We start from the raw sequence: 26519 nt of genomic DNA, 5'->3' as shown, positions 1-26519 counted from the left end.
ATGGTTCATTTATTGTTTATCGTTGTGTTGTAGCATCATTCCATCATCGTTGATTGAACTGATATCCTTCGTGTAAAATAAATTCAACATCATTATAATAACTGACTAATACACTTATAAATGTTTCTATAAATATCTACAGATAAAATATATCTGTGCTGATATACTGTTTTTATAAGTGAAAATGTTCTAACCTGAGCGTGAGTCTCGTTTTCTTGCAGTTTGGTCTTCAGAGTTTCGTATTTCTGGTTCATTTCGTCCAACAGCTGTTTGAATGAATCCCGACGCTGAGTCAGTGATACGCGGTCCTCCTGTAGTCTCTGCACCAGAACAACACACATTTGTTTAGCTTACAGCTTAGCTGACTTTAGCAAAAAACAAACTGATAGATTAGAATTCTGCATTTAATTAATCAACAGTATTTAGAAATCCACAGTGATCTTTGGTATCTGTCGATACCAAAAGATAAATATGCCTGGAAAAATACAAGGTGCTTTCTCAACTTCTGATTCTCTCGTCACCTTTTTCTTCTCCTCCCCCGTGTGCCTCAGGGTGTCCAGGTCTCGGTAGGTGAGCAGCTCAGACTCCATGGTGCCGACACGCTCCTTCAGGGTGCTGAGCTCACCTGTGATCTTCCCCTCCAGCTGCTGCACCTTCTCCAGGTCCTGCTGCAGACGCTGGGACTCTGGGTGGTGGAGAGTCGTTTGTGACAAGTTAACATTTGCTTGTTTGGCATGTTAGGTTTATTAAAGCAGGCTGTACGTTACTGGGGCTGTGTGTGTGTGTGTGTTGCTGACCAGTTGTGAGTCCTTTGGCAGTGCTCTCTGATTGGACCACCTCCGTCTCCTTGCTGACCAGCACCTCCTGCATGTCCCTCAGCTCACTGGCTGTCACTGTGTCCACCTGATGTAGCCGCAACATGTTCTACACACACACACACACACACACACACACACACACACACACACATATTTTATTACACCCTAGTATTTTCTTTTCTCTGTCTCAAACTACTCCTCTCACTTCCCTTTGCCATTATTCACATTCCTTCCTTCTTAATATCACATCACCCATTCCTTCCCCTCTCCACCTCCACCTCCACCCTTCCTGCTCACTCTGCTGCAGTGTTCCAGGAGGGAGACGATGTTCTCCTGGCTCTGTGTCATCTTTTCCTGCTCCTGAGCCCTGGACTCCTCAAATGACTCCAGGTATCCTGGAACAAAGGAATACACAAAAGGAAGTTATTACTATTAGCTGAATGTCATTATATTTAAACCGATATCTGGTCAGGCAGACGTATTAAAACAGCATTTAAAAACATTCTGACTTTGGCGACTCCTGGTGGTAGTTTCCAAAAGGGCACTTTAAAGTGTGTGCTTCCATATGTGTGCCACTCCCTCATAGCTAAACCCTGCAGTTACATTGATTATTGTAACTGTGATGACCTGAGAAGAATTTAATATATAGTAACTAGATATTGTCTTTATAATAACCTCTCATTGCTCTGCTGTTATATCTTCAATATGTGTGGCCCTTTCTCAGAGACTATTATCCACCCATAGGTTATGATAAATACATGAAAGCAGCAACACTACCACATTATTGATATCATGTACTGAGTAAATAATGCTGTGATTTTTGATATTGTCACCAACACTTAACTCTACTCTGGTTTAGTCATAGCAATTGTCAAATGTTCAACTCACGGTCAATTTCCTCCTCTTTCTTCTTCAGCTCTTTGTATTTCTGCTGACACTCTCCTTATGGACAGATAAAGACAATTATTAGTTTAGTTAATTTAAATTTTTGCTATACCTGGTAACATTGAATGTGTAAAGGTAACTGAGATACATTTCAGAGTTTGTATTTTTAAAAACCTGAGATCAAATAGACTGTTTTACCACTGGAAAAAGAGGAAGTTTCTCTGATAAATGTGTAATGGAGAAAAACTGGCTTTAACCGAAGGGAGTAAACCAGTTGAAAGGCCACAGGGGCCCATTGTTGATCTCATGCTTTCAAAATATGGCTCTGATAGTTTAAAACATTTACAAGAATGGTGTGATGAATGGGGTTTCCCAGCAGTAGGGTCGTTAAGTACAGCACAGATAGGGAAACTAGGCATGATTTCCAATGTTATTTTATACTATTTTAATTCTGCTATTTTTATACAATTTTAATTCTGCTATTTTATCTGCTAAAGAACGAGATTACAGGTAAAAGCGGCCAAAATGGGTTTTCTCAGACGGGTGGCTGGCGTCTCCCTTAGAGAGAGGGTGAGAAGCTCAGCCATCCGTGAGAGACTCGGAGTAGAGCCGCTGCTCCTTTACGTTGAAAGGAGCCAGTTGAGGTGGTTCGGGCATCTAGTAAGGAGCCACCTGGCCGCCTGCCAAGGGAGGTGTTCCAGGCACATCCAGCTGGGAGGAGACCCCGGGGAAGACCCAGGACTCGGTGGAGAGATTATATCTCCTCACTGGGAACGCCTCAAGATCCCCCAGTCGGAGCTGGAGGATGTGACCCGGAGAAGGGATGTTTGGGGTTCCTTACTGGAGCTGCTGCCCCCGCGACCCGACCCCGGATAAGCGGTAGACGATGGATGGATGGATGATTATCTGCTATTTTATCTGCTATTTTAATTCTGCTATTTTATACTATTTTAAAATAATTTTTGTAATGGTACTTCAGACTCATTTACATCAACACTGATTATTGTACTGTAAATGCTCTTACTCTGTCTAATCTTCTACTAATTGTTATGTTTTTGCTGTGAAGCACTTTGGGCTGCAATTCTTGTATGAAAGGTGCTATACAATTAAAGCTTATTATTATTATTATTATTATTATTATTATTATTATTATTATTATTATTATTATTATTATATAGTTCAAAATGGCCATCACAAATTATGACATAAACCAAGCAATTCATTTAGAAAATAATCTGCAGATTAATCGCTAATGGAAACGATCGTTAGTTTCCGCCCTCGACATATTAGAAAAAAGAGATTAACAGTCTGATGTAGTTTACAAAGTATCACCTGGTTTAAAAAGTTTCCACTAGAAGATAACAGATAGAAATACATTTTTTCTTTCGAAAGCTTTAGGAAAAATAATTGTGATAGAAATATGAAAAGTGGAAAACAGCCATCCAGAGTTACCCTGAGCTTCCTCTGAGTCCTGCTCCAGCTGTCGGATCTCCTCTGTGATTTGTCCCATCCTGTCTCTGATCTCTGTAAGCCTGAACACACACACAAATGCGCACGCACGCACACACACACAGAAGACAAATGGAATGGAACTAATTGTGAGGTCAAAGGTCACAGTAAGGAAACAACATATATAAGCACTTCTAAATGTAGGTAGATCAAATTAACTTCCAAATGGATCAGTTTATGAGAATCAACTTTTTTAAAAACCATAACAAATGTTTTGATCACGTTTGGCAAAAGATGCTGCAGAGATCCGGCAAAATTGACGTTAACTTATTTTATCTGATTTGCCGTCATTTGGGTAATTTATAGAATAAGAACTGAGGTTTGAGGTTGTGTGTCACAGTGCCCATCATGTGGTCAGTGTGCTGTGCTTAGTCTTTTAATTAATAAAAAAAGAAAAAGAAAATCAAACCTAACAACAGTCTCAGAGTTTTGGTGTGTGGTACATACTGTCTCTCCATGCTGGCAATTTCCTGGTTGTCCTCCTTCACCTAGAAAACAAAGCAACAGATTAAATCTTCTGTTTACGAACCCAAACTGTGTGAGATTAAACAGCCCTTAATAAACACGTGCAGTCAGTCTGTTGCTGTTGCACTGCCTGTCACCATGTGTCGACACTAATTATATTAAGCAAGTCAACATCCCTGACGACCTCTATTGTCTACATTAAATAATTAATCCGATACTGTGGTTTAATTTGCTTGATTTTATTGGAATTATGTTGAGTTTTTGGCTGGTTGTGAAGCTTACCTGTTTGAATAATTGCTCTCTCTCCTCCTGTGGGGAGCTCTTGTGCTCAGCCTCCATGGCGTCACGCTTTGCCTTCAGCGCCAACAGAGTCTCATGAAGCCGAACCACTTCCTGCTTTATGTGCGAGTGGGCCAGCTCCTGCACACGGGACAATGTAAGATTAAAAAAAAACTATTTTTGTTCTACTCCTAGTGGTAACTACTGTTACTAGAGATGTTCCTGCTTCTGCTATAGCAGCTACCACCACACTACACAGATGGTGGGATGTCACTGAAATGCTATTTGCATTTTCCTTCCGTCTGTTCATTCTTCTTTACCACACCTCCCCAGGGGATCTGCAGGTTCCCACAATATTGATTTAAGTTAATAAAAAGGCATATGGTCTTAAAATGTTGTGGTGTTGAACAACACCTCCAGCATCTCCATTGCTCAATACCTCTGATCTTATGTAAAATTCATACATGGACCTTAGATAAATTAGTTATTATTTGTTATTTGTTTCCATCGAGGTCCAGGTCTTGATTCATTAGGAATGATTGTTATTTACTGCCAGGAATAACATTTCACATTGTGCTTGGTTTTCATTGATATCTGTGATACTTTGGCTGGTGTGACATGTGTAACAGGTATTCAATTAAATTCTATGTGGTATTTCAAAAATGTCTCCATATAGTCGGTGAACCCTGCAGAAAACCCTTCGTTGATCATTCCCGTCTATGTAAACCCACAACTCACAGCGTGGTAGTCCTCCTTCCTGGTTATCAGAATGTCCAGCTCCTCCTGGAGAACCGTCAGCTCCTACAATATAAAAAACAAGGAGGCAAGAAGAAGGTGAAGAAAGGAGAGGGTCATAAAGGACATTTACAGTACCCATAGCAGTATCATGCAAACATTGCACTAATAATTAATATAAGTATCGTAACAATATTAGGCTAAAACTACATTAATACCTGTAACAGTTCCTCATTGGCTGTTGTCATGGTGAAATACTTTTCTTGCTTTGCGGCTGGCATTGCCTGGACGATCTCGTCGGCGACCCGCCTTTCCCTCCTGATCTCTTCTTCAATCGCCCTGATGGCCTCCTCTCTTCTGCAGGGCAAACAACAGGGTGCAAGAGATGTTTTAGTTTCTTTATTTCATCTTTAAATTTTTACTTTGCCTTCATTAGTCAATAGCATTAGCAGGGAGACATGTGACAAAGGCCCTAGGCCCGAGGCCACATTCAAACTCAGGGCAGAACAGATAGACAGATTTCCATGGATAGATAAAGAAAGGATGCAGGGTGGGAGAGATGTAAGATGGACTGGGCAAATGTATATAAAGTATATCACTGTCCTCCTTTCCTTTTCCTTTACCTCCTTGTCTGTCTCCCTTCCTTTCCTTAAATCCCCCTTGCTGCTTCCCTTCCTTAAAGAAATGACACTATGACATTCTTTTCATCCCTTTCTCCCTCTTTAAAAAAATTAAATACATAATCCCAAACCCCTTTTACATCCCAACCTTCAGCCTTCAATACCTCTCTCCCTCACACCAGATTATGTCATTTAAAAAACTATTTGTAAATACTTTAATAACCAATAGTCATTAATCCTATTCATTAATTTGCTGCATTATTTCAATTGTTAAATGAGAGGTATGTTCAACAAGACTTAAATATACATCTGAGCAAAGAGAGAACGGAGGACTGATTAAATCAAATAGAAATGTTTAGCTAGCAGAATCAGTGCACGTCAGCCGACAAGTATTTACAACAAGGAACAAAGGTCATTTGTTGTGCTGGCTGCATCACTCTGACAGGTGACTATAATTTCATCGTCGGGGCCCTAGAAGAACAGGTAAGTCTCCGGTTCTTATTCAGTATATAAAATAATGACAGAATACAAATGAAGTCAGACATGACAAACATTACATGCATTGTCCAACAGTGAGGACGCAGATGTTTTACTGTATGTTGGTTAAAGGTTATTCAGCTGACACATAACAGGTGGGTGGGAAGTTTTCCAAGAGAGGTTTTATACTCAGGTTAGTGTCCAGGAGAAAGTATAGTCTACAAGATAATAGATTAAGAACAGTGAAGGACTTCAAATGTAGGTTATTTTCCACATGGACGTAGTTAAAGAGCACTTTAACGTAAGGCCGTGTGCTAACTGCCATAGTTGTAACATGAAAGCAGTTTCACTTTCAACCTATAAAATAGATTTGCTGCCATACATGCTGCTCTTTTCCCACTATAGTCTGACATTTTACAAACTAAACATCACATATTCTATTGAAATAATCGTTTGTTGCAGCCCTACACAATTGTAATATGAAAGATAATTATTGTACTGAGAGGGCTAACTTAGTAATAGCACACTGGAATTAGAAACTGGAATCTGTGATGTAGCAAAGCTATGTTTTACCCATAAAGCTGAACTCAAAATTATCAAGTAGGCAAATTCAAAGACGTCTGCAATGAGAGGAAAGTTTATTAACTGGCTGCTGCTCAGAGATAAAAAGGAATGCCAGTTTTTTTTTGCTCGCAGACTAATGTCCCCAGCATCCCAAGTAAAACAAAAGGAGTCTAATTTTCTATCTTAAGTACGGAGTGCTTTCTGTTTTTTCAGGGGCGGACAATGGAGGGGTGCCGGCAACCTCTTCTCCTGCTGTGGTTGACTGCAGTGGTAGCAATGGGAAGTAATGCTGAGGCTGTGGAAGAAGACACACTGGTAGAACATTTTCTATTCTATTTATTCTATTGTTGTTAAGCTGCCACTCATTTGTGTTGCAATAACTGTCCGTCCATCAGCAGGTGAAGAATTTGACCAACAAGCTTCTGAAAGTGATTCCTCATAGTTGCAATGGTTCCTCTGTTACTAAACTGGTGATTGAGGAGAACCTGATCACTCTGAATGAGACTGACAGAGTAGCCCTGGCTAGTTATCCCAGACTGGTAGAACTCCACCTGGATGGTAACCTGGTGACCAGTATACCAGCCAAGTACTTCTCTGTGGTACCACACCTCAGAGTGTTGTCTCTGTCCAGGAACAAAATCAGCAGGTGAATAAGAACGCTAGCTTCTATTCTATATACTCGTTTTTCAAAGTTTTTAATACAATGGAAAGGTTATTAATGGAAGTATATAGAGATGTTAGTGTGTATTTAATACACGTGTTTGTTACAAATTGTTGTTCACGGATACTTTTGTCACATTTGATAAAAGTTAGGTGACTGCAGGGTGAAAAGAGGGTGACTGCATGACTGTTACAGTATGTGTACCACCATTGCTACTGCTGCACTAATTTACTGCTGCTACTGGGTGTTACTGCAGCCTGGACCCGGAGACTTTTTGTGGCCTCGATGACCTGACCGAGCTGGATCTGTCCCACAACCTGCTAACACGGCTCCATACGCAGCTCTTCAGAAGGCTGAAGAATCTGCAGGTAAACCCCACAAAATCCTGAGGGATATTCTGGAGGATTAGGCTTTCAATATTTATTAGGACCACGTAAAAAAAAAAAAAAAGGTACTTTATCAGGCTAAAACTGAATATTATACATGTTTACCTGAAGTTCCTGTCTAATACCTCAATGTTTGAAATACAACCATATTAAAAAACATTTGTATTGGAAGTTCATTAGAATGTTATATCAAATATGTAGTTAACCGTGGACCAAAATTGTTTCTACGCAAAAGAAAATAAATTGTATTAACATGTAGTAAAAGTATAAACCTGGCCAAGCAATCAAGTTATTATTAATCCATGAACCTGACCCAGTCTGGTCTCATTAGGTTCTGAGCCTGCAGGAAAACCCCTGGAACTGTTCCTGTCCACTGCTGAGCGGCTTTGGAGAGGTCAAAGCAGCCGGAGTCAACATTGGTAATGTCCCTTTCTGCACTTTAAAAGTTTAAGTAACATAGACAACATGTGACCCTAATCCAGACTGGTTCAGAGTTCTTAGATGCGCCCATACTTATATTTAGGGTCTGATATGATCCTCTTTCACAGTGTTTCCCAACTCATTAAACTGATTCTGTGCATAAGAGACGACGGTTCAGATATTACATTTATTACAATTATCTTAGAAGGTGGTACAAGACGTGCATTTAATCTCTCCGCCTCTCTCTGCATGTTTTACCTTGAGCTGCTGCAGCTTTTTTTTGTTACTTCAAGGCTGGATTACTGCAACTCATTGTTATCAGGTTGTCCCAAAAAGTCGCTCAAGACTCTTCAGTTGATCCAAAATGCAGCGGCACGTGTATTGACAAGAACAAGGAAACGGGATCATATTACTCCTGTATTAGCTGCTCTGCACTGGCTCCCGGTAAAATACAGAATAGAATTCAAAATCCTTCTCCTGACTTACAAAGCAATTAATGGTCAGGCTCCAGCATATCTTAAAGATCTCATAGTACCTTATAAACCAACTAGAGCATTACGCTCCCAGACTGCAGGGTTACTTGTAGTTCCTAGAGTTTCTAAGAGTACAATGGGAGCCAGAGCCTTCAGCTATCAAGCTCCTCTCCAGTGGAACCAGCTTCCAGTTTGTGTTCGGGAGGCAGACACACTCTCCACATTTAAGAGTAGGCTAAAGACTTTCCTTTTTGATAAAGCTTATAGTTAGGGCTGGCTCAGGTTTGCCCTGGATCAGCCCCTAGTTATGCTGCTATAGGCTTAGACTGCCGGGGGACACCTCCCTGCTCTCTTCCTTCTCTTCCTCCCCTCCCTCTCTTCTTCTCCCTCTCTATCTGTATGCATTTATGTAAATGTATGTTACTAACTCACCATCCGGGGTATCATCCCTGGAGTGTCTGTCTCTCATGTGGCAGGTTGCCACTGATAAAGTTTACGTCAGGATCATGAATCGTGACAGCGCCTGCTGACCTGGTCCTGCTGGACACCGGGAAGCCTTTTTGACATTTTCCTGGATTCATCCATACTTTCTATTTCTTTTTTTCCAACACAACATAATTTCTGTCAAATGTTGTATTTGTACTATGTTGTTTATCCTGTACACACAACATCTATTGCACGTCTGTCCGTCCTGGGAGAGGGATCCCTCCTCAGTTGCTCTCCCTGAGGTTTCTTCCATTTTTCCCCCTTTAATTTTGGGGTTTCTTTTAGGAAGTTTTTCCTTGTGCGATGCGAGGGTCTAAGGACAGAGGGTGTCGTAACCTGTACAGTCTGTAAAGCACACTGAGACAAATGTATAATTTGTGATATTGGGCTATACAAATAAATTTGATTTGATTTGATGTTAATCTGACGGGATTCAAATCAGACTTGTGCCATGTTGGATGTGTTAGGTCCCGCCTCGTAAGATTTTGTTGTGACTTTTACGTCAAAGCAACCTTATGCTTATTCGGACATGAATAATTGCTGTCAGATGAAGCAGCAATGTGAATGCTCATTAATTGAATTACTTTTATGTAATGTTATGTGTGGCTCTACAGGAGGAATACAAGGCACGTGTGCTTCTCCAGAAAAGCAGGCTGGAAGGGATCTTTTACAGGCTATAGCTTCGTGTGTCCCATCACCACCACCACCACCACACATCTTCACAGGCCCACCAAAACCAGTCGACTCTCAACAGCCGTCCACTGTGCTGAAGACCACACCGACATCAAGCCAGAACAATAACATCAACAAAGGTAGGATTATGGTCATGTGGGTATTTTTACCTTTAACTGTTCTTCTATTACATATGTGGATTTTACAAATAGAACATACACAATTTAACAGCCTCTCCTCCCTATCTCCATCCTGCAACCCCAACTAGACCAGAAACCTGCGTTGATCAGCACATGGAGTTTCACAGCATGTGTTGCAGTCTTGGCACTATGCACCTCCATGCTCATCCTGTGTGGCATAAAAGGGCCTTCCTGGTACAAGCTCTTCCACAACTACCGTCATCGGCGACTGCGCCAAGAGGAGGAGGAGGAGGAGGATGATGATGTTGTGTCAACAGTCTTCTCGGAGATGGGGAGATACCTGAACCATCAGACATTCACCTTCAAGGAAGAGAATGTGGAGATAGAAGAGGAGGAGGAGGAGGATGGGTACTTTGAGGATCCATACATCAAGAGAGAAGAGTGACATGCTGGAGAGTTCAGCAGAACCGTGAAGGAGCAAACAGCAGGAAGCGGAGGAGGCGATCATCACAAAAGGAAAACTTGTGTACTCTTAAAACTATGTTCTCACTGGGGGGCTGTTGCATGGTACTAAAAGAATATTCCTTCTAGATGTGATATGTAGAGTATACATCGCCTTAGGTGGATAACCTGACAGATAAATAAAATCATTTAACTATGTATGTTCTAAACACTTTGTTAGTATTATCATTCTAGGAGGGGTCACTAAAATGTTGTATGTAATATAAAGAGAGCACATTGTGGGTCTTTACTCTACACACCACACCCAGCCTGCTTGCATGGCACCGGTGGTGCAAGAAGCATTCAAAACCTTACTGAAGTAAAAGTATGTAAGAAAATGTACTTAAAAGTATCCAAAGTAAAAGAATTGATTGAGCAGTAAAATGTCCCCTGTCATTGTTTTACTATTATATATATGATGTTTCTGGATTATTATTATTACTGCTGCTTCAGTCAGTTTGTGCAATTTGACATTTACATGCTTTTTGAAGGTACACACTCTTAAAGCTGCACTCAAAACCAATTAAAGATTACCCTATAAATACATGTAACATAATCGGATCACTTATTGATAAATCATTAAAAGCTTATAAAATACAAAAATATTGGCTTTTTTTATGCTTTTCCTCTATTACCATTTTAATTTGAAGAATTATCATTGGCTATGTTTTTTGAGAAAAGCCAACATTAAACACAAGTTTAAGGAACAGGATTTCCCAACAGTGATCTCAATAACCCTTATTAAACATCCACCATGTACTTACTCTCTCCTCTCAGTGAAGATGCTGTCAATGCTTTCAGCCTCGCTGTCATTGTGGGCCTTCAACTGGGAGGGAAGAGAGGAGAAGCAAAATCAGCCCACTTCAATCACATAGTAGATAAATGTTTGTTTTACGCAGTTGGTGTCAGGAAAGTGACCGTATCGCTTTAAATGGTGCACTTACAATGTTGTAGTCGTTAATCATTTCCTCCATCTCTGTGTTGGTGTTGAGCTTGTCCACCAGCTGGAAATACAAACATAGAAATACAAACAATGAAGCTACATATCAGAAGGATTCCTCAAGTGTTAAATAAGGCTTGCATAGTCCATTGTAAAGCATTCAAGACTTTTCAAACACCTTCTATTATACCAGACACTTATATGCTTTTGAAGAACACCTCAAATATTCAAATGATGTAAATACTAACTTAACAACAACTAATCTATTGGTGTTTGCATTCTCTCGTTTTACACTTACTGTAGGTTATCATTGATAACTTCAGCTCAATACATAAAGTGGAAGTATATTTGTTCTGAAATTGTTTTAATAATTGTTCATTTTGTTTCTTGAAATATCCCATGATCACTCATTGAATATAATTAAAGACAATGGCTACAACTTTACAACTATTCACCATGTTGAAGTCAGCAAGGTGGCCTTGAAGATCCTTGATCTCTGCAGCCAGACCTTCGGCTCTGAAGGGGAGAGAAACACAACAAAAGGCTTAATTTGGGATTTTCCTATTAATGCCATTATGCGATTGTTTATTATATTATTAATTAATTCCATCATTTATTCTATTACAAGAGACCTCATTTTCATATGCAAATTGATAATAATACAGCGTATACAGATACAGTTTTAACTTCCTTAGTTATCTGTTTTTAGTAAAATTCTCTTAATTTAAGTTAGGTTTTTATTTTTAAACTGAGTTCATGGTTCAGTGAAGTCAACAAACATGTATGAGAGTATCTTCTTGTAGTGTTGAACATTTGAAGGCTGTGGAATGCAGTAGGGTTTGATCAAATAAATAATAAAATAGGAGAACATACAAAATGTACAAAATGTACAGTGTCAGCACTAACTAGTAAAGTCACTTACCTCTTCTCGTAAGAGAGATACACAGAATTCTCCTGGTTGTAGTTGTCGATCTCTTTGTGCAGTTTGCTGGTCTCTGTGGTTAACTCGTTGATTTTACTCCTAACAGCATAACAATAAAGAAATTCATTTTGAAATTTAATTATTGAGCAGTGTGTGCGAACATAATACCAATAAGTGCTTAACATTTATTACTCAACAATTTAGTTGATCATAGTAGGAATAAAAGTTGCATTTGTTACCTAAGAAGACCCAGGTAGTAGGACTTATCCAGAATCTGTCTCTGAGGTCCTTTTGGGGAAGGAAGGAATGAGGTGGAGGAGAGAAAGAGAAGTGAGATTAGTAATGACGGTTTACAACGTGTGCGTGCAACGTGTGTGCCCTCACATCAAACCATGAAAATAGCGTCAGCTGATGATACTTCAGACTTACCTTTCATGCCAGTCTTCATACCACTGAGCCCCTGTTGGGTCACAGGCCTGTCAGTCACTTTGATCTGTGCAGACAGGACTCCAGGGGTGGCGATGGGGCCGCCCCTCATGCCAGGATGACCACTTGTACCGGGAACCATCTGGATTGAAAATGAAAGAATAAAACTCTATATGACTGGCTTTTGTACTAGTTCATTTGTAGAAAACATTGGTGTTAAAAGTTACGGTTGGTTACCAACACTGCAAAAAGCCACTCCGATATGCTGATGTAACAAAATGCTGCCTCAGTAAATTTGATGCTAATTTCATCCAGATTACAAATGCAAGCACATGCTTACTTTGCACTAAAAGCTGTTTGTATGAAAGTTGCATTTGCTAACAAAACTGAACATAGTTTAACCAAATTAATTTAAAAAGAGTGTTTTACAAAATGAAAAATGAGTTATTTTATTTGATATCCACCTTCCTGGGACAATATGTACAGTATGTGCACAAGAACACACTTATTCTACCATGGGGAATGTGTGCTCACATACGTTGGTTGCCATATAACATTAACATAAGATTTTTTTTTTTAATTATCGTCAGAGATACTTTTGGGCTTTGCTCTTCTAGTTGATATGATGCTGTGACATTAGCAAAGTACCCAATATACTCACAGGAAGAGCACTTCTATCTCCGAGCTAAAACAAATCCCAGCTGCAGTTGACTTACCCCAGTTGCAACACGGATAGCTGTAGGAGGAGGTCGGACGGCCGTTGGTAGTCTTCCAGCAATGGGGACCGCAGATCCACTGCGGCTCGATGGGCGGCCAATGCTGGAGGGAGGCCGCTGACTCGCCATGATGCCTAAAGCCAGTCAGCAAAATCACATATTTGTCGCAAATGGGTGGAAACTAAATTATAGGCTACTGCCTAGTGGCGCTGCTATAGCTCAGTGCTTGTTAATATGTTTTCTTGGTGACAGCAACCAAGAGGACAGTTAGACTTCCTGAAGCAGACATTCCCCCAAGACACAGCACTGCATCTTCCATCCCTTAGCTTTTACTCGGCTTTAGTAATGGCAATTAGGGCTCTTTGTAGAGAGCTGGAACTTATGCCTCTGTTCCTTTCCGGGAACCGTTCGTCATTCTTTTTTTTAGTTATGGAAAAAAGTAAATTAATTATAATATTCTGCACAGATCAACAAGTGATTCTGCTCTTCTGGTCCTGGGTCACCTCTCTCTCTCTGTCTGTCTTCTCTGTGTGTGTGTGTGTGTGTGTGTGTGTGTGTGTGTGTGTGTGTGTGTGTGTGTGTGTGTGTGTGTGTGTGTGTGTGTGTGTGTGTGTGTGTGCTCGTCTCTCTGGCATATATGCCCTACGTCCCTACTTTAAAAAAGGCACAATCACTGCTCTGTGGTAAATATAGTGCACTGTGGGTGCTTTCCAAGTGCAGGAGTGGAAGAAGAATGAGGCAGGAAGAAAAAAGACATAATATAATAAATTATGTTAATTGATTTTGTTCTGGTTACACAAATCCCATATCATAAAAAAATTGCCTGCGCACTGACTAAAAATCATATCACATTTCTTCACTTTGTGTCATGTTTGGCACATGAAATAAATTGATTCTTTTTTGCATCTGAATAGAATCCTTATTATTCAGTTTATCCGTTTTTATAATATGGGACTGTTGATTTTGGCTACACTCACTATCTGACTATCTTTTGAGAAGCCTGGTTTCAGAAGCATAATTCCTTTCATAATTCTTTGACTGTTTTTAAGGACAGCTATTTAAATTCATGCATCTTGACGTGAAAGCTGTCCAAGTAACTAAACGCACAGCCGTTATAAGACAGGCTTCATGTGGTATGTTATTGTGATCCTAAGTAAGTAAGTGAGTGTAAGCAAATGCACATGTATAAGGATGAAAGCTAACAATAAAAGCCAGAATGCCCATTAAAAGAATTTCCGATAGCTTAATGACCAATAGTTAGCGACCGACAGCATTAGCGTTAGCTATGTAGGCCAACGTTAACCTTATATGTAATCATCATAATAATAATAATAATAATAATAATAATAATAATAATAATCTGTAACGTGAACTATAGCTCAACTCACTTCGGTCGTTTTTAATTTGATGCACGTTAGAGATTTTGTAGACCAAACCATGACCATTAGCCAAAGTTAAAATAACTTTAGCGTTAGCTCGTTGCCATGGAATAGCATAGATAAACTAGCAAGTGCTTCTTACCTTAAACCTTGTACGTCGTTTGCGTTGGCAGTAAATGTCTCTAATTTCCAACCGAAACAGCTGTTCAGTAAGCTAGTTTACTTGAGAGGAAAATGTCAACCAACGGTAAAGCTCAAAGTTAAAACGCTAGTTTGTGTTAGCTGGAAAGTCAGCAACTCGAGATGATGTTGACGTTACCCTAGTAACTGTCATCTTCTCCGGAAGTTAAGCAGACTAGTAACAGAGTTGAAAAGTGTGCTGCTGCCCCCACCGTCCAACAGCGGAATAGACCACAGACCGGCCGGTGTGTAATGTTCTGCGGAGTTCTTAATGTCACAGGAGTGAGGTTTTCTCTTTTGTTTGAGTTGATTTGCAAGATGTATTGCTGTAACCATAATTAAAGAGGTAACAATGAAGAGGACCAGAAAGAACAATGGAAACTATGAGTAATTTATTATTTTGCTGGATGGACGACATACAGCTACAGCCTGTAGCCGAGACCAATGTTGTTCACATAACGCTTTCAAAAGACTCACACATGGGAAAAGAAACAATCAAGAAGGCTTTTTCAAGAAAATGCTCCGATTAATTGTCATTTAAATTAGTTCCTATCCAATTCATATACCTGAATAAAGTGCCATTTGCTGAACTTGACTTCATCTCAGTTTTGTTCAGAATTATTATTATTATTATTCTGAATGAAGTGAAACAAAACAGTCTGTTTATCAGGCTTATGCGAAGTATACCGTGACAAAAATCCACAAAAGAAGTTGTTTAATGGTCTGAAAACATTAGCAAATGATTTACTAACTAAACCCCCAAACCACCTTTTCAGTTAAAAACCAATGTATAATGGTAGTTAGCGTTGTTAACGCTACGGATCCTTCAAATCCTTTAGTATGAACAATTCAATTCCATAAAATAAGTATTAGTCTGAGTACAGTGAATAAAACAGTTGTTCAAATCTGTACAAATGAAATCCATTTAAATATTAGTAATGTCACAAAACTTATTTAGGGCTGTTTTAAAGAAATAACAGAATATAATTGTGTACAACACATCCATCCATGGTGGGATGATTTTGGGATCCATCTTGTGGTAGCTAATCTGTAAAAAATAAAATAAATAAGGGACAATTTAGAGGTTAGGGGGTTACCTACATGTTGACATCAACAGGTAGGCTAACAAATTAAGTTGAAGTGACAATTGTCCAGACACATAACATCTGTGGCAGTAAGTGCTTCAAGTTTCCAGTTCTAGCTATAGTATCTGTGGTACCTGACATCTGTAGAAAGGCGTTAATTGTAGTTTTTTAATTTGTTACTTCATCCAGATAACTTTATTTTGCAAGGTTGGATCCACCTCATCACCTCACAGACGGCATGTACACATTAGTGAGGTGCTGCAACAGTATGGAACATGCCGATATCTTAGCATTTGTTCATTGCATGTATGTGATGGGGATTATTCTCTTAAATGTATGACTTTATAATCTCAGAGAATACTTTCTCATAAATTTACGATTTATTTATGTTTTTTCTTTACATTTATTATGCAGATACAATGGACAAAGACAAATAATTTTTCAAACAGGCTAAAATTGTAAACTGAACTACATATTGTAACTTTTGTTATCTCTTTACATTTCTGAAATTGTCTGGAAAAGAAGAAAGGCAAACACACAACAATGAGAGTTTTAGTCCATTTTTATTTCATGTTCAATAATCACATCACTAATCAACAAGTAATCACAATACACACTTTTTTCCAAACCAAAAAAATAAAATTCAAATTAATGAAGAAAACAAAACAAAAAACAACGAGGAGGTTCTGCAAATGACATAGTAAGTCTACCTAACACATCCCATTGTTGTTTTTCAGCATGCTCTGCAGGTACAGTAGGTGTTTATTAGCTAGTGTTACTCTTGCATGAGTGCAGTGGCAGTAGATGAAGCTCTACAACGCTCCTTGGATAGATTACTGAGGAGCATCTATTACACAAGCAAAACCTGAAAACTACAGTTACTTAACCTTAGACAAGGATGTGTTAGGGTCTCGGTGTGTGTGCCTCTCCTCGGCAGGTCGATGCTTTTTGCGTGCCATATGTAATATGTCTGATATGCAGTACTCCCAAATCGACATCGACCTCTACACTTAGTGCCTGCTTGAACAACAAATTCCCTTTGCCCACTGTTATATAGAGTGTCATGTGTTTCAGGTGCATTAGCTTCAGTCCGCTTGGTTCTTTTTATCATACGAACCTGCAGAGGTCACTGTGTCCTGAATGAGAAGTTTATCAGATAGTTCGAACATTATTCTTATCTTAAGACTGGGTTGCGCTTTATGGGAGTCATTACATTGTGTGTATGCGTAATTGTGCACAACAAATGCGACTGAAAAATGTCTTGATTTAATTGTTGCCAGGTCAACATTTTCTAAATCAACAGTGTTTAATTGAAATCAGACTTTATGACATTTTAAAAGAATTTCTGTGTTGCATTGGGGGTTCAAATCTCGTTGTGCACATCCGTGGAGAATCTCCACGACACAGTTTGTGAAACTGGCCGTCACAAATCAAAAGTATAATCCCTTCAACCATGAGAGCACGACTACCACGAGGCTACAGGAACACAACGATAAATACATATACAAAAGTGTTGCGTCTTTAGTACAATATATCTCAAAAGACATTCTTTCACTTCAGTGGCCCCTTTCTAATGAAAAAGGCAGACTTTTTCAATTTTTCATACTAATAATCAGAATAATAGTCATGATAAAACACTTCCTCCCCTCAGAACCATTAAAGGTTCATGGACATAAAAGCTGTTGAACAAACCTTAAAAAGCCCTACCTACCAAACCCCCTGTTGCCGTCCTGTCTTTTTGTTTTATTTGTGGGCCATAAAGAGTGCATCAGCAATAAAATATCTATATACATCCGTGTGCAATCTCATAATTAGTGGTAAGTAAACACTCTGGGGTTAAAACAAAGCTAAATCATGGTTGTGGACAGGCACAAGGAATAATTTATTTATTCGATAGCCGTGGCACAAACAAAGCAATTTAACTATTTGATGATCTGCTCTTTCGGCAGAACTCAATCCTCAACTGGCAGTAAAGAACGGCAACATCTGCGCGTGGACATTTGTTTAGAAGACATTAATTAGAAGTTATTCACTACTTTGTAAAAAAACCACACAAAAAAACTAGGTCTTTCGTAAAAGGCTTTCTTATACAACATTTAAAGGGATTCCGAAATAAAACTAAATAATGAGTGGATTTGAATTGAACTGTGTTTTATAATTGAATAGTAGTGAAATAAATGAGGGCACTGTAATTCAGTTTATTGCTCTATTAATGCCATCACGTGAAATCTTATTCATAATTAAGCCATTTAGGATCACTTGTTCATAGAGGGGTATTTTTAACTGTTAATCAAACACCAACACTCCGTCACAGTGAGCCCTCTTTGATATATTAAAAGCATTAAGGTGCAATTTAGTTCGGTCAAAGCTTCTTTACGAATCATCGCTAAAGGGACAATTTGAATAGGAAAAGTCTGGAGTGTTTCATATTGTCTCTAGGGTGCAGTCCATGAAGCTTTAGTCTTGAAACTGAATATTTAAAAAAAAATGATATCACTTACTTTTCATGACTCGGAAGAATTGTAATGAAGACGGATTAGAAATGGAAGTCCCTTTCTCCTGTTATACCAGATATGTGTTGTGACTAGCGTTGGATATTGAAGTTTGATACTTTATAGTATCGAAAAAAAAGTCAAACCAAAAGTTGGCATCAAATGTTTGTTCGGATTCATAATCTTCTTTACCTTATTTGATTGAATAAACTAACAAATTTAGCAGCTGGCTGGTGAAATTAGTGGAGCTTCTTGCAGCTAGATGTCTCCCTCAGGAGTGGGTGGAGACCAAAGCAGAGGGAAAATTGGACTTACATTCACATAGTTGACAGAGACACGACTCTGAATAAATGCTAATGTTGCTCTCCATCTGCTGGAGGTGTCAAGAAGTGATAGGCTATTTGCTAACATGTTTGCCATAATAACTTCATAATGTCTTAATACGTAGGTCTATTTTGTGTTTACAGCTTATTTGGGCTGCCTTCAAGTTGCCCCCCAAAAACAGGTTTAAGATCTCCACAAAAGTATGTTTAGTTTTCAGTAGCAAAACTGTTTCAGATGATATCCAAGCCTTTGTTATAACACTATACTGAAAACTGAGTGAAGTGATGCCTGACGAGTAAATAATGAGCAGAATCAATTTCTAAACCGGATGTACCACTGAAATAAAATACTACAAAAAAATAATCTGCGCTTGTCATCCATCTTTGTAAATCTGAGACATTCAGTCACTGTATACAAATCTGCACCGAGTTTAAAGCGGTAGAATTAATGATGAAACGAACGCAGTTCTTCCTCTTCAATTGCTACAAGAAAAGAGTATGAAGCCACATCATGTTCCACTGCCAATACTCAAACAAGAAAACACATATTAGAGATGTTTTTGTATTCAGCAACTGCCAAACAACATGCTACCATAACCCTCATAGAAACACCTGAAATTGAACAACCATGACTACTAACAGGACAGCTGGATTTACAGAATTTCCTTTAAAAACAAAAAAACAGCAATACCAGGTTGTCCCTAACTTTTTACGTCTGTTTTGTCAACTATCATATTCTCTTTGTCGGACCAGTTTTAGGCGTGAGCCTTCGTCATCCTTGTTTACTGTAGTTTTCAGGTAAGGACAGGAGGCACATATGTGACACACAGCTCCTTTGACATCTTCCTCATGTCCCTCTGGACTGCATGCTCAGTTAAAGCTTCTCTACTTCAGCGAACTTCATCAATTGCATTTCAAAAACGTTCCGTTTTCAACAATGTTTTGCCATAAATGCAACGCACACCTCAAATGCTTCTTTTTCCATCCTTCTAGCAACACCTCCTTTCCTCACTCTCTTCCTCCCTCTCAATATCTTCACCGTGTGTCTTGGTTTGCAAAAACCTGTGCGTGTTTCCAAGATTTTCCGAGTGCTATTTGAAAAACAAAAACACATCCCACTGTATTGCTTACACAGAAAGAGACGTACAATAAATAAAACAAAACTTGTTTGAAAATCAAGAAACTAGGAGGAAAGAAAGAAAACTCGAGAAAAGACAGAAACATCCGAACAGGACACCAAAGCTCCTTTTTACACAATTTTGTCACTCAAACACATCATCACAAACACAGAGAATAAAGAGTTAGCTACAGCCTAACATGGTTCAAACAGCCTACTTGCTTTTTTGTTTGTCAGCTTGTTTATGGTAAGTGATAAGGAAGAGAGAGGAAGTGGCGAAGCAGATGAAATACACGTTGAATTACTATGTTAATGAAGCCGAGAGTGGTTATTGGGAACAAAACAGCCCCTAAAGTCACAAGGAAAAGAGAAGCTATGTGTGTGACAGAAGCCAAAGGTGAGTCCGAGAGGGTTTCCATGCTGCTCAGTTGACAAATGAAGTGATTGCTGCTTATTTGGTGTGTGGAGGTGAGACGATGCGGAGTAAGAGTACACCACCAGGTTTCCGAGTGAAACACACCGTTTCCAGGTCAGCCAGCTTTGAGAAGACGCAACTACACATGTGAGAAAACCTTCCCCTCATTTCCCTCCACATAGATTCCCACCAAGGCCCAAGCTTAGTCTATAAAGTCACTTCAGCCAAATATAAGGGGAGGGGGGGTAGCTATGGATCATGATGATGAGCTCAGATGTGAGAGGAGGCATGATAACATGAAGTTGATACTAGAGCGGCAGAACTATTGGAGGATTCAAAAAAGAAATTGCAATGACAGATTTAAGATAAAAGGTGTTTCTTTTCAGGGTTTGATGGGGGTAAGAAAGGTAAAGATCCCTTTAAGGAGCTGTTGTCCCCCTGAAGATGCAGCAAGGAGGGGGAGCTAACGCAGCCTGCAGGAGCCAACCATTCAATGAGGGAGACAAGGAGTCGGGTGGTGGTGGTGTAGAGAATGGGAGCAACCGTGTGGGCGGGGTTAGTTGTTGTCCTGGGGGGGAGGGGCGGCCAGGTGATGATGTCAGCGCCGTGGTCCGTGCGAGAGCGAGCATTCTCGCGGAAGTTGAGCTTGAAACACTCAATCTGCAGCAAAAAGGTTGGAAAGAAAGGGCCAGAGAAGAGGGGGAGGAGGTAAGGGAGAGAGAGAGAGAGAGAGAGAGAGAGAGAGAGAGAGAGAGAGAGAGAGACAAAATATAGATAGGAGAAGGTGGGGAGAGGTAATATTTGTGGGGTGTTGGAGGGGGTTGAGATGAGGAGGGCAGAGGGATAGTAGAATTAGATGCCTGCAACATAAGAAGTCGAAAGACGATGGTGTGATCAGGGGCTTTGGACTGCAGACAACATGATGAATACAGTACACACAGAGATACAGGTTTACACACAGTGCAGACACAAAGACAACGTATCTCAGTCCGAGAAGAAACTCCCACACACTGTTAGTACTCTTACTATACTGTACAGCATGCTATGTTTCCCGGCTATGCTTTGGTATTCTCCCGTGCATCTCCTTCTTCCTGTTTGTTACATAGGAATCAAACCCTGAATTGACAGCTGTTGAGTCTAACACACACACACACACACACACACACACACACACACACACACACACACACACACACACACACACACACACACACACACACACACACACACACACACACACACACACACACACACACACACTTACTTGTCTCTGGGATGCATGAGTCCAAAGCCTGGGGCTCCCGGAGGCCCTCACTATCACAGGGAGCCCCCTCCTTCAGCCCATTCTCCTGGGCAGCAGGACTCCCTGCCTGCCCTGGCTCGGAGCCTGGGGCCGTGGTGCCACTCAGTGCGGTCCCATTCCCCTCCGTGGTCTCCTGGGCCCCCTCAGCCTAGAAACACATAGCAGGGCGCGTCAATCGGTGGGGATGGGGATGGAACAGCACGGCTCCAAATCTCATATTACTACATTTGTTGTCTTTTTGTGAAAGACAGGATGAAGTTCTGTATTTAGTGATTTACAGATAATTCAGTCTGTAATTGCAAAACTATGGGGAGGCAGAAGTCTTGCCAAAAGCATTAAATGATGCAAAGTACACAATAATGATAGGAAAAGCTCATTGTAGATTCAAGCACATCATATAAAAACCACAAACCTGTCTGCATAATCTAATAATATATATATGTATCAATAATAATAATAATAATATATTGGAGAAAGTAAATGTAAAATGTGACCTCAAGAGTTGCTACTTCTCATATCATAAAATCCAATAGAAAGCTGACAAATACACACTTAGGCTTTGGATACACTATACACTAAGATACAATACTTGTTTGTATTGTTGATTGTGTGTTTTAATATAATGTGTTGATAGTAAGAAAAGCACCACTGCTAAACATATAAGGATACCCATCAGTTGGAGTTGATCGTGACACATCAGGGGACAGGACGTGGGGCACTGTGCTTCTGCACAGTCCTAGAATAAAACATGAGTCCGTCCAACAAACCCAAATTAACATTCAAAGGCTCTACGCCTCATTTTCTAAAATAGACTTCAGTAAACAATTATCACAAAAGATAACAGCTCTCTCAGACAGGTTATTATTATGCAAATGCTATTTTTAGCTGTTCTTATGATGTGCATCTTCGCTAGGTTAGAGGGTGCAGATGATAACTGGATTTGTAGAACAGTGTGTGTAGATGGGAATGTGAGTGAAGGATTGGATCATGCAGTGATCATGAAACACAGATGAGGGGATAGGTGACATCATTTGGTGACATGGTTTCTCATCAATTTGCCCCAAATATTCTTGATTCCAGAAGTGAGTTAAATCCTTTTTTTTTTATAAATGTTTTTGTATTTTAAAACTCTCTGACCCTCATGGTAACATCCTTTCTCTGTATGCCTGTCTTCTCCCATTCTCTCTCTAAACATGTTGGACAGAGCGGAGCTGAGTTGTGCCCTGCGGGGAAGCATCCGGACGTTTTCACAGCGGAAGGACAAAAGTTCAGGAGAAAGGGAGCAGATTGCAGGTTCAGAGAGTTTGAGATGGGTCAGGACGCTGCAGATGGTTTCTGACAGGCTGTCGTCATCATCAGATTTTGTAGCTTGAAGCCACCCATCATATTTTAGTTTATGAACACAGTGGTGGAACGAGAAAAGCATGCAAAGCTTAAAACTCCTGAAGTCTATTTACTTAAATAACAACTGGACCAAGCTGGAAGTGTCTCTGATTGAATATTTATAGTCTGTTCGAAAAAACCTATTTTGTCAGTTTATCAGATTATGACGCACTAGAACAGTTGGAACAGCTTTGTTTATTCCGGAATTTGTGTTTTTGTCTTCTCACGGGTTTGAAGTGGGCGAGGCTCAGACACGTACTTCTCTGCACCAATCAGGTTTTAGCAACATTTGAATCAGAACATAATGACGATTGATGGGATGTTTGTTCTCTTCCAACTAATTGTTAGCCATTTAGTCATGAATGTCTTATGTTATAGATAAACATTAAATTAGTCTTCAAAGAGCAGAGCTATTGTTTACTTACGACCACAGGTTCGTAAAAACCTTTTCAGACCTGGTATCCGAGAGTGAAATATTGTCTCTCATTCTGGGCAATAGGTTGGCTAACAAACACACTGTACAATTTACAGCAACATACAAGTAACTATTGGAGAAGGAATGTATAAGTAGACCCACAATGAGAAACTGGAATTACTCACTAATTATGCAGCCGTACAGGTTTCATATTCATAGGAGGGAGTAAATAATGCCGTAAGGGACTGCTTTCATCTGAACACATTGGCTCAAATGCATTTTGTGTGTATAATAATGACTATCTGTCAGAAGTGTATCTAAATTTTCATTTGCTATAATATACTGGATCGGTTCGCAGCCGAGTGTGCAGCGGTTGGGATGAGGATCAGCACCTCCAAATCTGAGGCCATGGCTCTCAGCAGGAAACCGGTGGATTGCCTACTCCGGGTAGGGAATGAGCCATTACCCCAAGTGAAGGAGTTCAAGTACCTCGGGGTCTTGTTCGCGAGTGAGGGGACAATGGAGCGAGAGATTGGCCGGAGAATCGGCGCAGCGGGGGCGGTATTACAGTCACTTTACCGCACCGTTGTGACGAAAAGAGAGCTGAGCCAGAAGGCAAAGCTCTCAATATACCGGTCGATCTTCGTTCCTACCCTCACCTATGGTCATGAAGGCTGGGTCATGACCGAAAGAACGAGATCACGGGTACAAGCGGCCGAAATGGGTTTTCTCAGACGGGTGGCTGGCGTCTCCCTTAGAGATAGGGTGAGAAGCTCAGCCATCCGTGAGAGACTCGGAGTAGAGCCGCTGCTCCTTTACGTTGAAAGGAGCCAGTTGAGGTGGTTCGGGCATCTAGTAAGGATGCCACCTGGGCGCCTCCCTAGGGAGGTGTTCCAGGCACGTCCAGCTGGGAGGAGACCCCGGGGAAGACCCAGGACTCGGTGGAGAGATTATATCTCCTCACTGGCCTGGGAACGCCTCAGGATCCCCCAGTCGGAGCTGGAGGATGTGGCCCGGAGAAGGGAAGATTGGGGTTCCTTACTGGAGCTGCTGCCCCCGCGACCCGATCCCGGATAAGCGGTAGACGATGGATGGATGGATGGATAATGTATTGTGAAACTGGATTTATCTTTATTGTGAATGTCTGGCTCATAAAAATACCTGATCTGCAGCCATTTATTTATTTGATCTATTATTAATAGCTGACAAACAGAATAATGGTGTGCTCGCAGACGAGAAGATGTCTTCCCGCGTGATAATCTCACCTTGATGTCTCCTCCACCAGGGGATTGGCTCAGGTTGTCCATGGAGCCCACTTTGGACTGAGCCTTTTCCCTGAAGCTCACTTTGTGGGACTCGATCTTCACGACGCCACCGCCTGCAGCACACATGGATAATCAGTCTCATAATCATACACATGCATGCATGGACATAATCTTAACAATTTCATAAGCATGTGCAAAACTGTTTCTTTATCATGTCAAGTCACAAATGAACAAATCTCATGTTCTTACATATTATTTTAAATGTTTGACACCTGTGATAAAGCTATCCAAATGAATGCACTTACTATAACAGGGTGGACAAAGTTGAATGAAAATCTCCCGAACAATATAACCTTTTTGAATGACTGTTGCTAGAGACAGAGCATCCAACAGCTTATGAGCATCATTGCATTTCATGACATTTCATGAAATGCATGAAATGCAGTAAGCTCAAAACTACATTTCCCAGCTCACCAGGCTTGTGCTTGATGTTGTCCTTGGAGCCGCACTTTGACGTCACCTTGCTCAGATCCACCTTCTTGTTGAGTATCTGCACCTGCCAAATGTCACACAAGCCTTTTTATCACGAGTGTATTTTCTAAAAAAGGGCTATTTCTTCTTCGGCTACATTAAAAGCCCCATTTACACCTTGAATTACCATCGTCAGGATGAATCAATTGGTGGAACACAAACTGCAAAAATCAAGAAGATTTCAAATTGAAACTTCCAGATCATGCTGTGCTGAATTAAGAATTCAGACATATTGCAAAGACGTGCTTGATTCCTGTCTGTGGTGACGCTCTCCTCCTAGAACCAGACAATCTTTACACAGACAGAGCCAATCATAGGCCGGCGTTGGTTGTTTGCTTGACTTTATTATTCATTTAGTAAGTTAGTAAGTTAGTGACAAGGCAGGACGACACAGGAAGAGTTTAAGGAAGCAAAGGGCTGTGAAGCGGGTTCTGGGGAAGGGCTGGTACATCAGGCTTGCTATTATGCTGTCCAATAATTCCCTCAACTTCCAAGGGTCCAAACGAAGAGCTACCATGACTTCTTAAAGATTGACACCTTTTATATACTGTAGAATTTACTCATGCTCTTTTTATTTGATTATTTTCTATTTTTAGGAGCAGAAAAAGATGAAAAGATGATATTTCTTCTTTGCTCTGTTGTTCCTTCTAGCCATTTAATGAAGCCAAAGTTGTTTGACTAATTGGCCGATGCATATGAGCTCTGGTTGTAGGCCAGGCAGTACTTACATTCCCTCCACCAGGAACATGCTTCATATTGTCCTTGGAGCCCAAGCGTGAGGAGACGTGGCTGAAGTCCAGCTTTTTGTAGGCTATCTGAACCTACATGGACACAGCATAGCAGCAAGAGGGAAGAGGAAAGCAGAGGAAAGCAAGGGAAGGGAGTGGGTGACCCGAGAGGAAGTGAAAGGAGAGGTAAGAAAATAGAAAAAAAGAGAACAGAAGAGGATAAAGAAAAGAAGAAAAGAAAGGGGAGAAGAAGTCACCATCACAGGCAGGGTTAGAAAGGAAAGGACAGAAGGACGGAGCGAGGTTCACTTGGGAAAAATTGAACACGGCGAAAAACACTTGAACTATCTTAGGTGCGCTTGATATCAACTGCGGGTCAGTTCAGCGATCTGAAATGGTACATCTTGCTAGTGTTGCATTTGAATATTGGCAGAAATCTAAAGGGACATATTCAAATGCTGTTTCACCGAAGTCTGACGTGAAGAAAAGCAGAAGCTCCTTAACTCCACACAAAAATGATTCTATAGAACACACATGCAACACAACATATAAACATCTACGAATTAACACAGATCACAAGCGCAACAATATTTTAGTTCAACGACAGGTTAGACTGCTAGATGTTACAACACATTTGGATCCAAGTTAGTAGTTACAATAGTAAAACTCATTGCACGTGACACACCCACACTCACTCACACACTCACAGATTTGCTGTGGGTCACAGCTCAGTGCATTCACAGTAATGTCCCTATGACCGACCAGTATTGGCCGCTAGTGCAGCCTGCCGATGAACACTGCCAGCTGT

At 40.4% G+C, this 26519-nt stretch overlaps 2 protein-coding genes across 17 annotated transcripts in view; both read right to left on the bottom strand.

The window, feature by feature from the left end:
* ift74 (intraflagellar transport 74) overlaps nucleotides 1-14824 on the bottom strand; it is a 15880-nt gene extending 1056 nt beyond the window's left edge. The window contains exons 1-18 of one of the 2 annotated variants that reach the window (XM_029458197.1): nucleotides 14617-14824; nucleotides 13096-13229; nucleotides 12383-12521; nucleotides 12193-12241; nucleotides 11954-12052; nucleotides 11487-11547; nucleotides 11036-11095; nucleotides 10856-10917; nucleotides 4910-5048; nucleotides 4695-4757; nucleotides 3960-4097; nucleotides 3660-3700; nucleotides 3156-3235; nucleotides 1707-1760; nucleotides 1116-1213; nucleotides 798-924; nucleotides 522-685; nucleotides 195-320 (exon numbers count right to left, since the gene is read on the bottom strand). In XM_029458197.1, coding sequence (XP_029314057.1) covers nucleotides 195-320; nucleotides 522-685; nucleotides 798-924; nucleotides 1116-1213; nucleotides 1707-1760; nucleotides 3156-3235; nucleotides 3660-3700; nucleotides 3960-4097; nucleotides 4695-4757; nucleotides 4910-5048; nucleotides 10856-10917; nucleotides 11036-11095; nucleotides 11487-11547; nucleotides 11954-12052; nucleotides 12193-12241; nucleotides 12383-12521; nucleotides 13096-13224 — 1629 coding nt within the window. In that variant the 5' untranslated portion in view covers nucleotides 13225-13229; nucleotides 14617-14824. Of the gene's footprint in view, nucleotides 1-194; nucleotides 321-521; nucleotides 686-797; nucleotides 925-1115; nucleotides 1214-1706; nucleotides 1761-3155; nucleotides 3236-3659; nucleotides 3701-3959; nucleotides 4098-4694; nucleotides 4758-4909; nucleotides 5049-10855; nucleotides 10918-11035; nucleotides 11096-11486; nucleotides 11548-11953; nucleotides 12053-12192; nucleotides 12242-12382; nucleotides 12522-13095; nucleotides 13230-14616 lie in introns of those variants that run through there. The other variant, XM_029458198.1, reaches the window with a different exon arrangement.
* Nucleotides 14825-16283: 1459 nt separating this feature from the next.
* The window catches only part of LOC115025507 (microtubule-associated protein 4), a 101706-nt gene continuing 91470 nt past the window's right edge, over nucleotides 16284-26519 (bottom strand). For 6 of the 15 annotated variants that reach the window (XM_029457808.1, XM_029457807.1, XM_029457810.1 and 3 more), the window contains 5 exons: nucleotides 25712-25804; nucleotides 24927-25008; nucleotides 24453-24565; nucleotides 21351-21537; nucleotides 20787-20946 (listed from right to left, as the gene is read on the bottom strand). In XM_029457808.1, coding sequence (XP_029313668.1) covers nucleotides 20939-20946; nucleotides 21351-21537; nucleotides 24453-24565; nucleotides 24927-25008; nucleotides 25712-25804 — 483 coding nt within the window. In that variant the 3' untranslated portion in view covers nucleotides 20787-20938. Of the gene's footprint in view, nucleotides 20747-20785; nucleotides 20947-21350; nucleotides 21538-24452; nucleotides 24566-24926; nucleotides 25009-25711; nucleotides 25805-26519 lie in introns of those variants that run through there. The other 9 variants (XM_029457804.1, XM_029457818.1, XM_029457809.1 and 6 more) reach the window with 6 other exon arrangements.

Source organism: Cottoperca gobio, chromosome 20, assembly GCF_900634415.1.
Source record: "Cottoperca gobio chromosome 20, fCotGob3.1, whole genome shotgun sequence".
In the NCBI taxonomy this organism is placed as follows: Eukaryota; Metazoa; Chordata; class Actinopteri; order Perciformes; family Bovichtidae; genus Cottoperca; species Cottoperca gobio.
The sequence above is the reverse complement of the archived record's forward strand: the minus strand, read 5'-3'. Positions and strand labels throughout refer to the sequence as shown.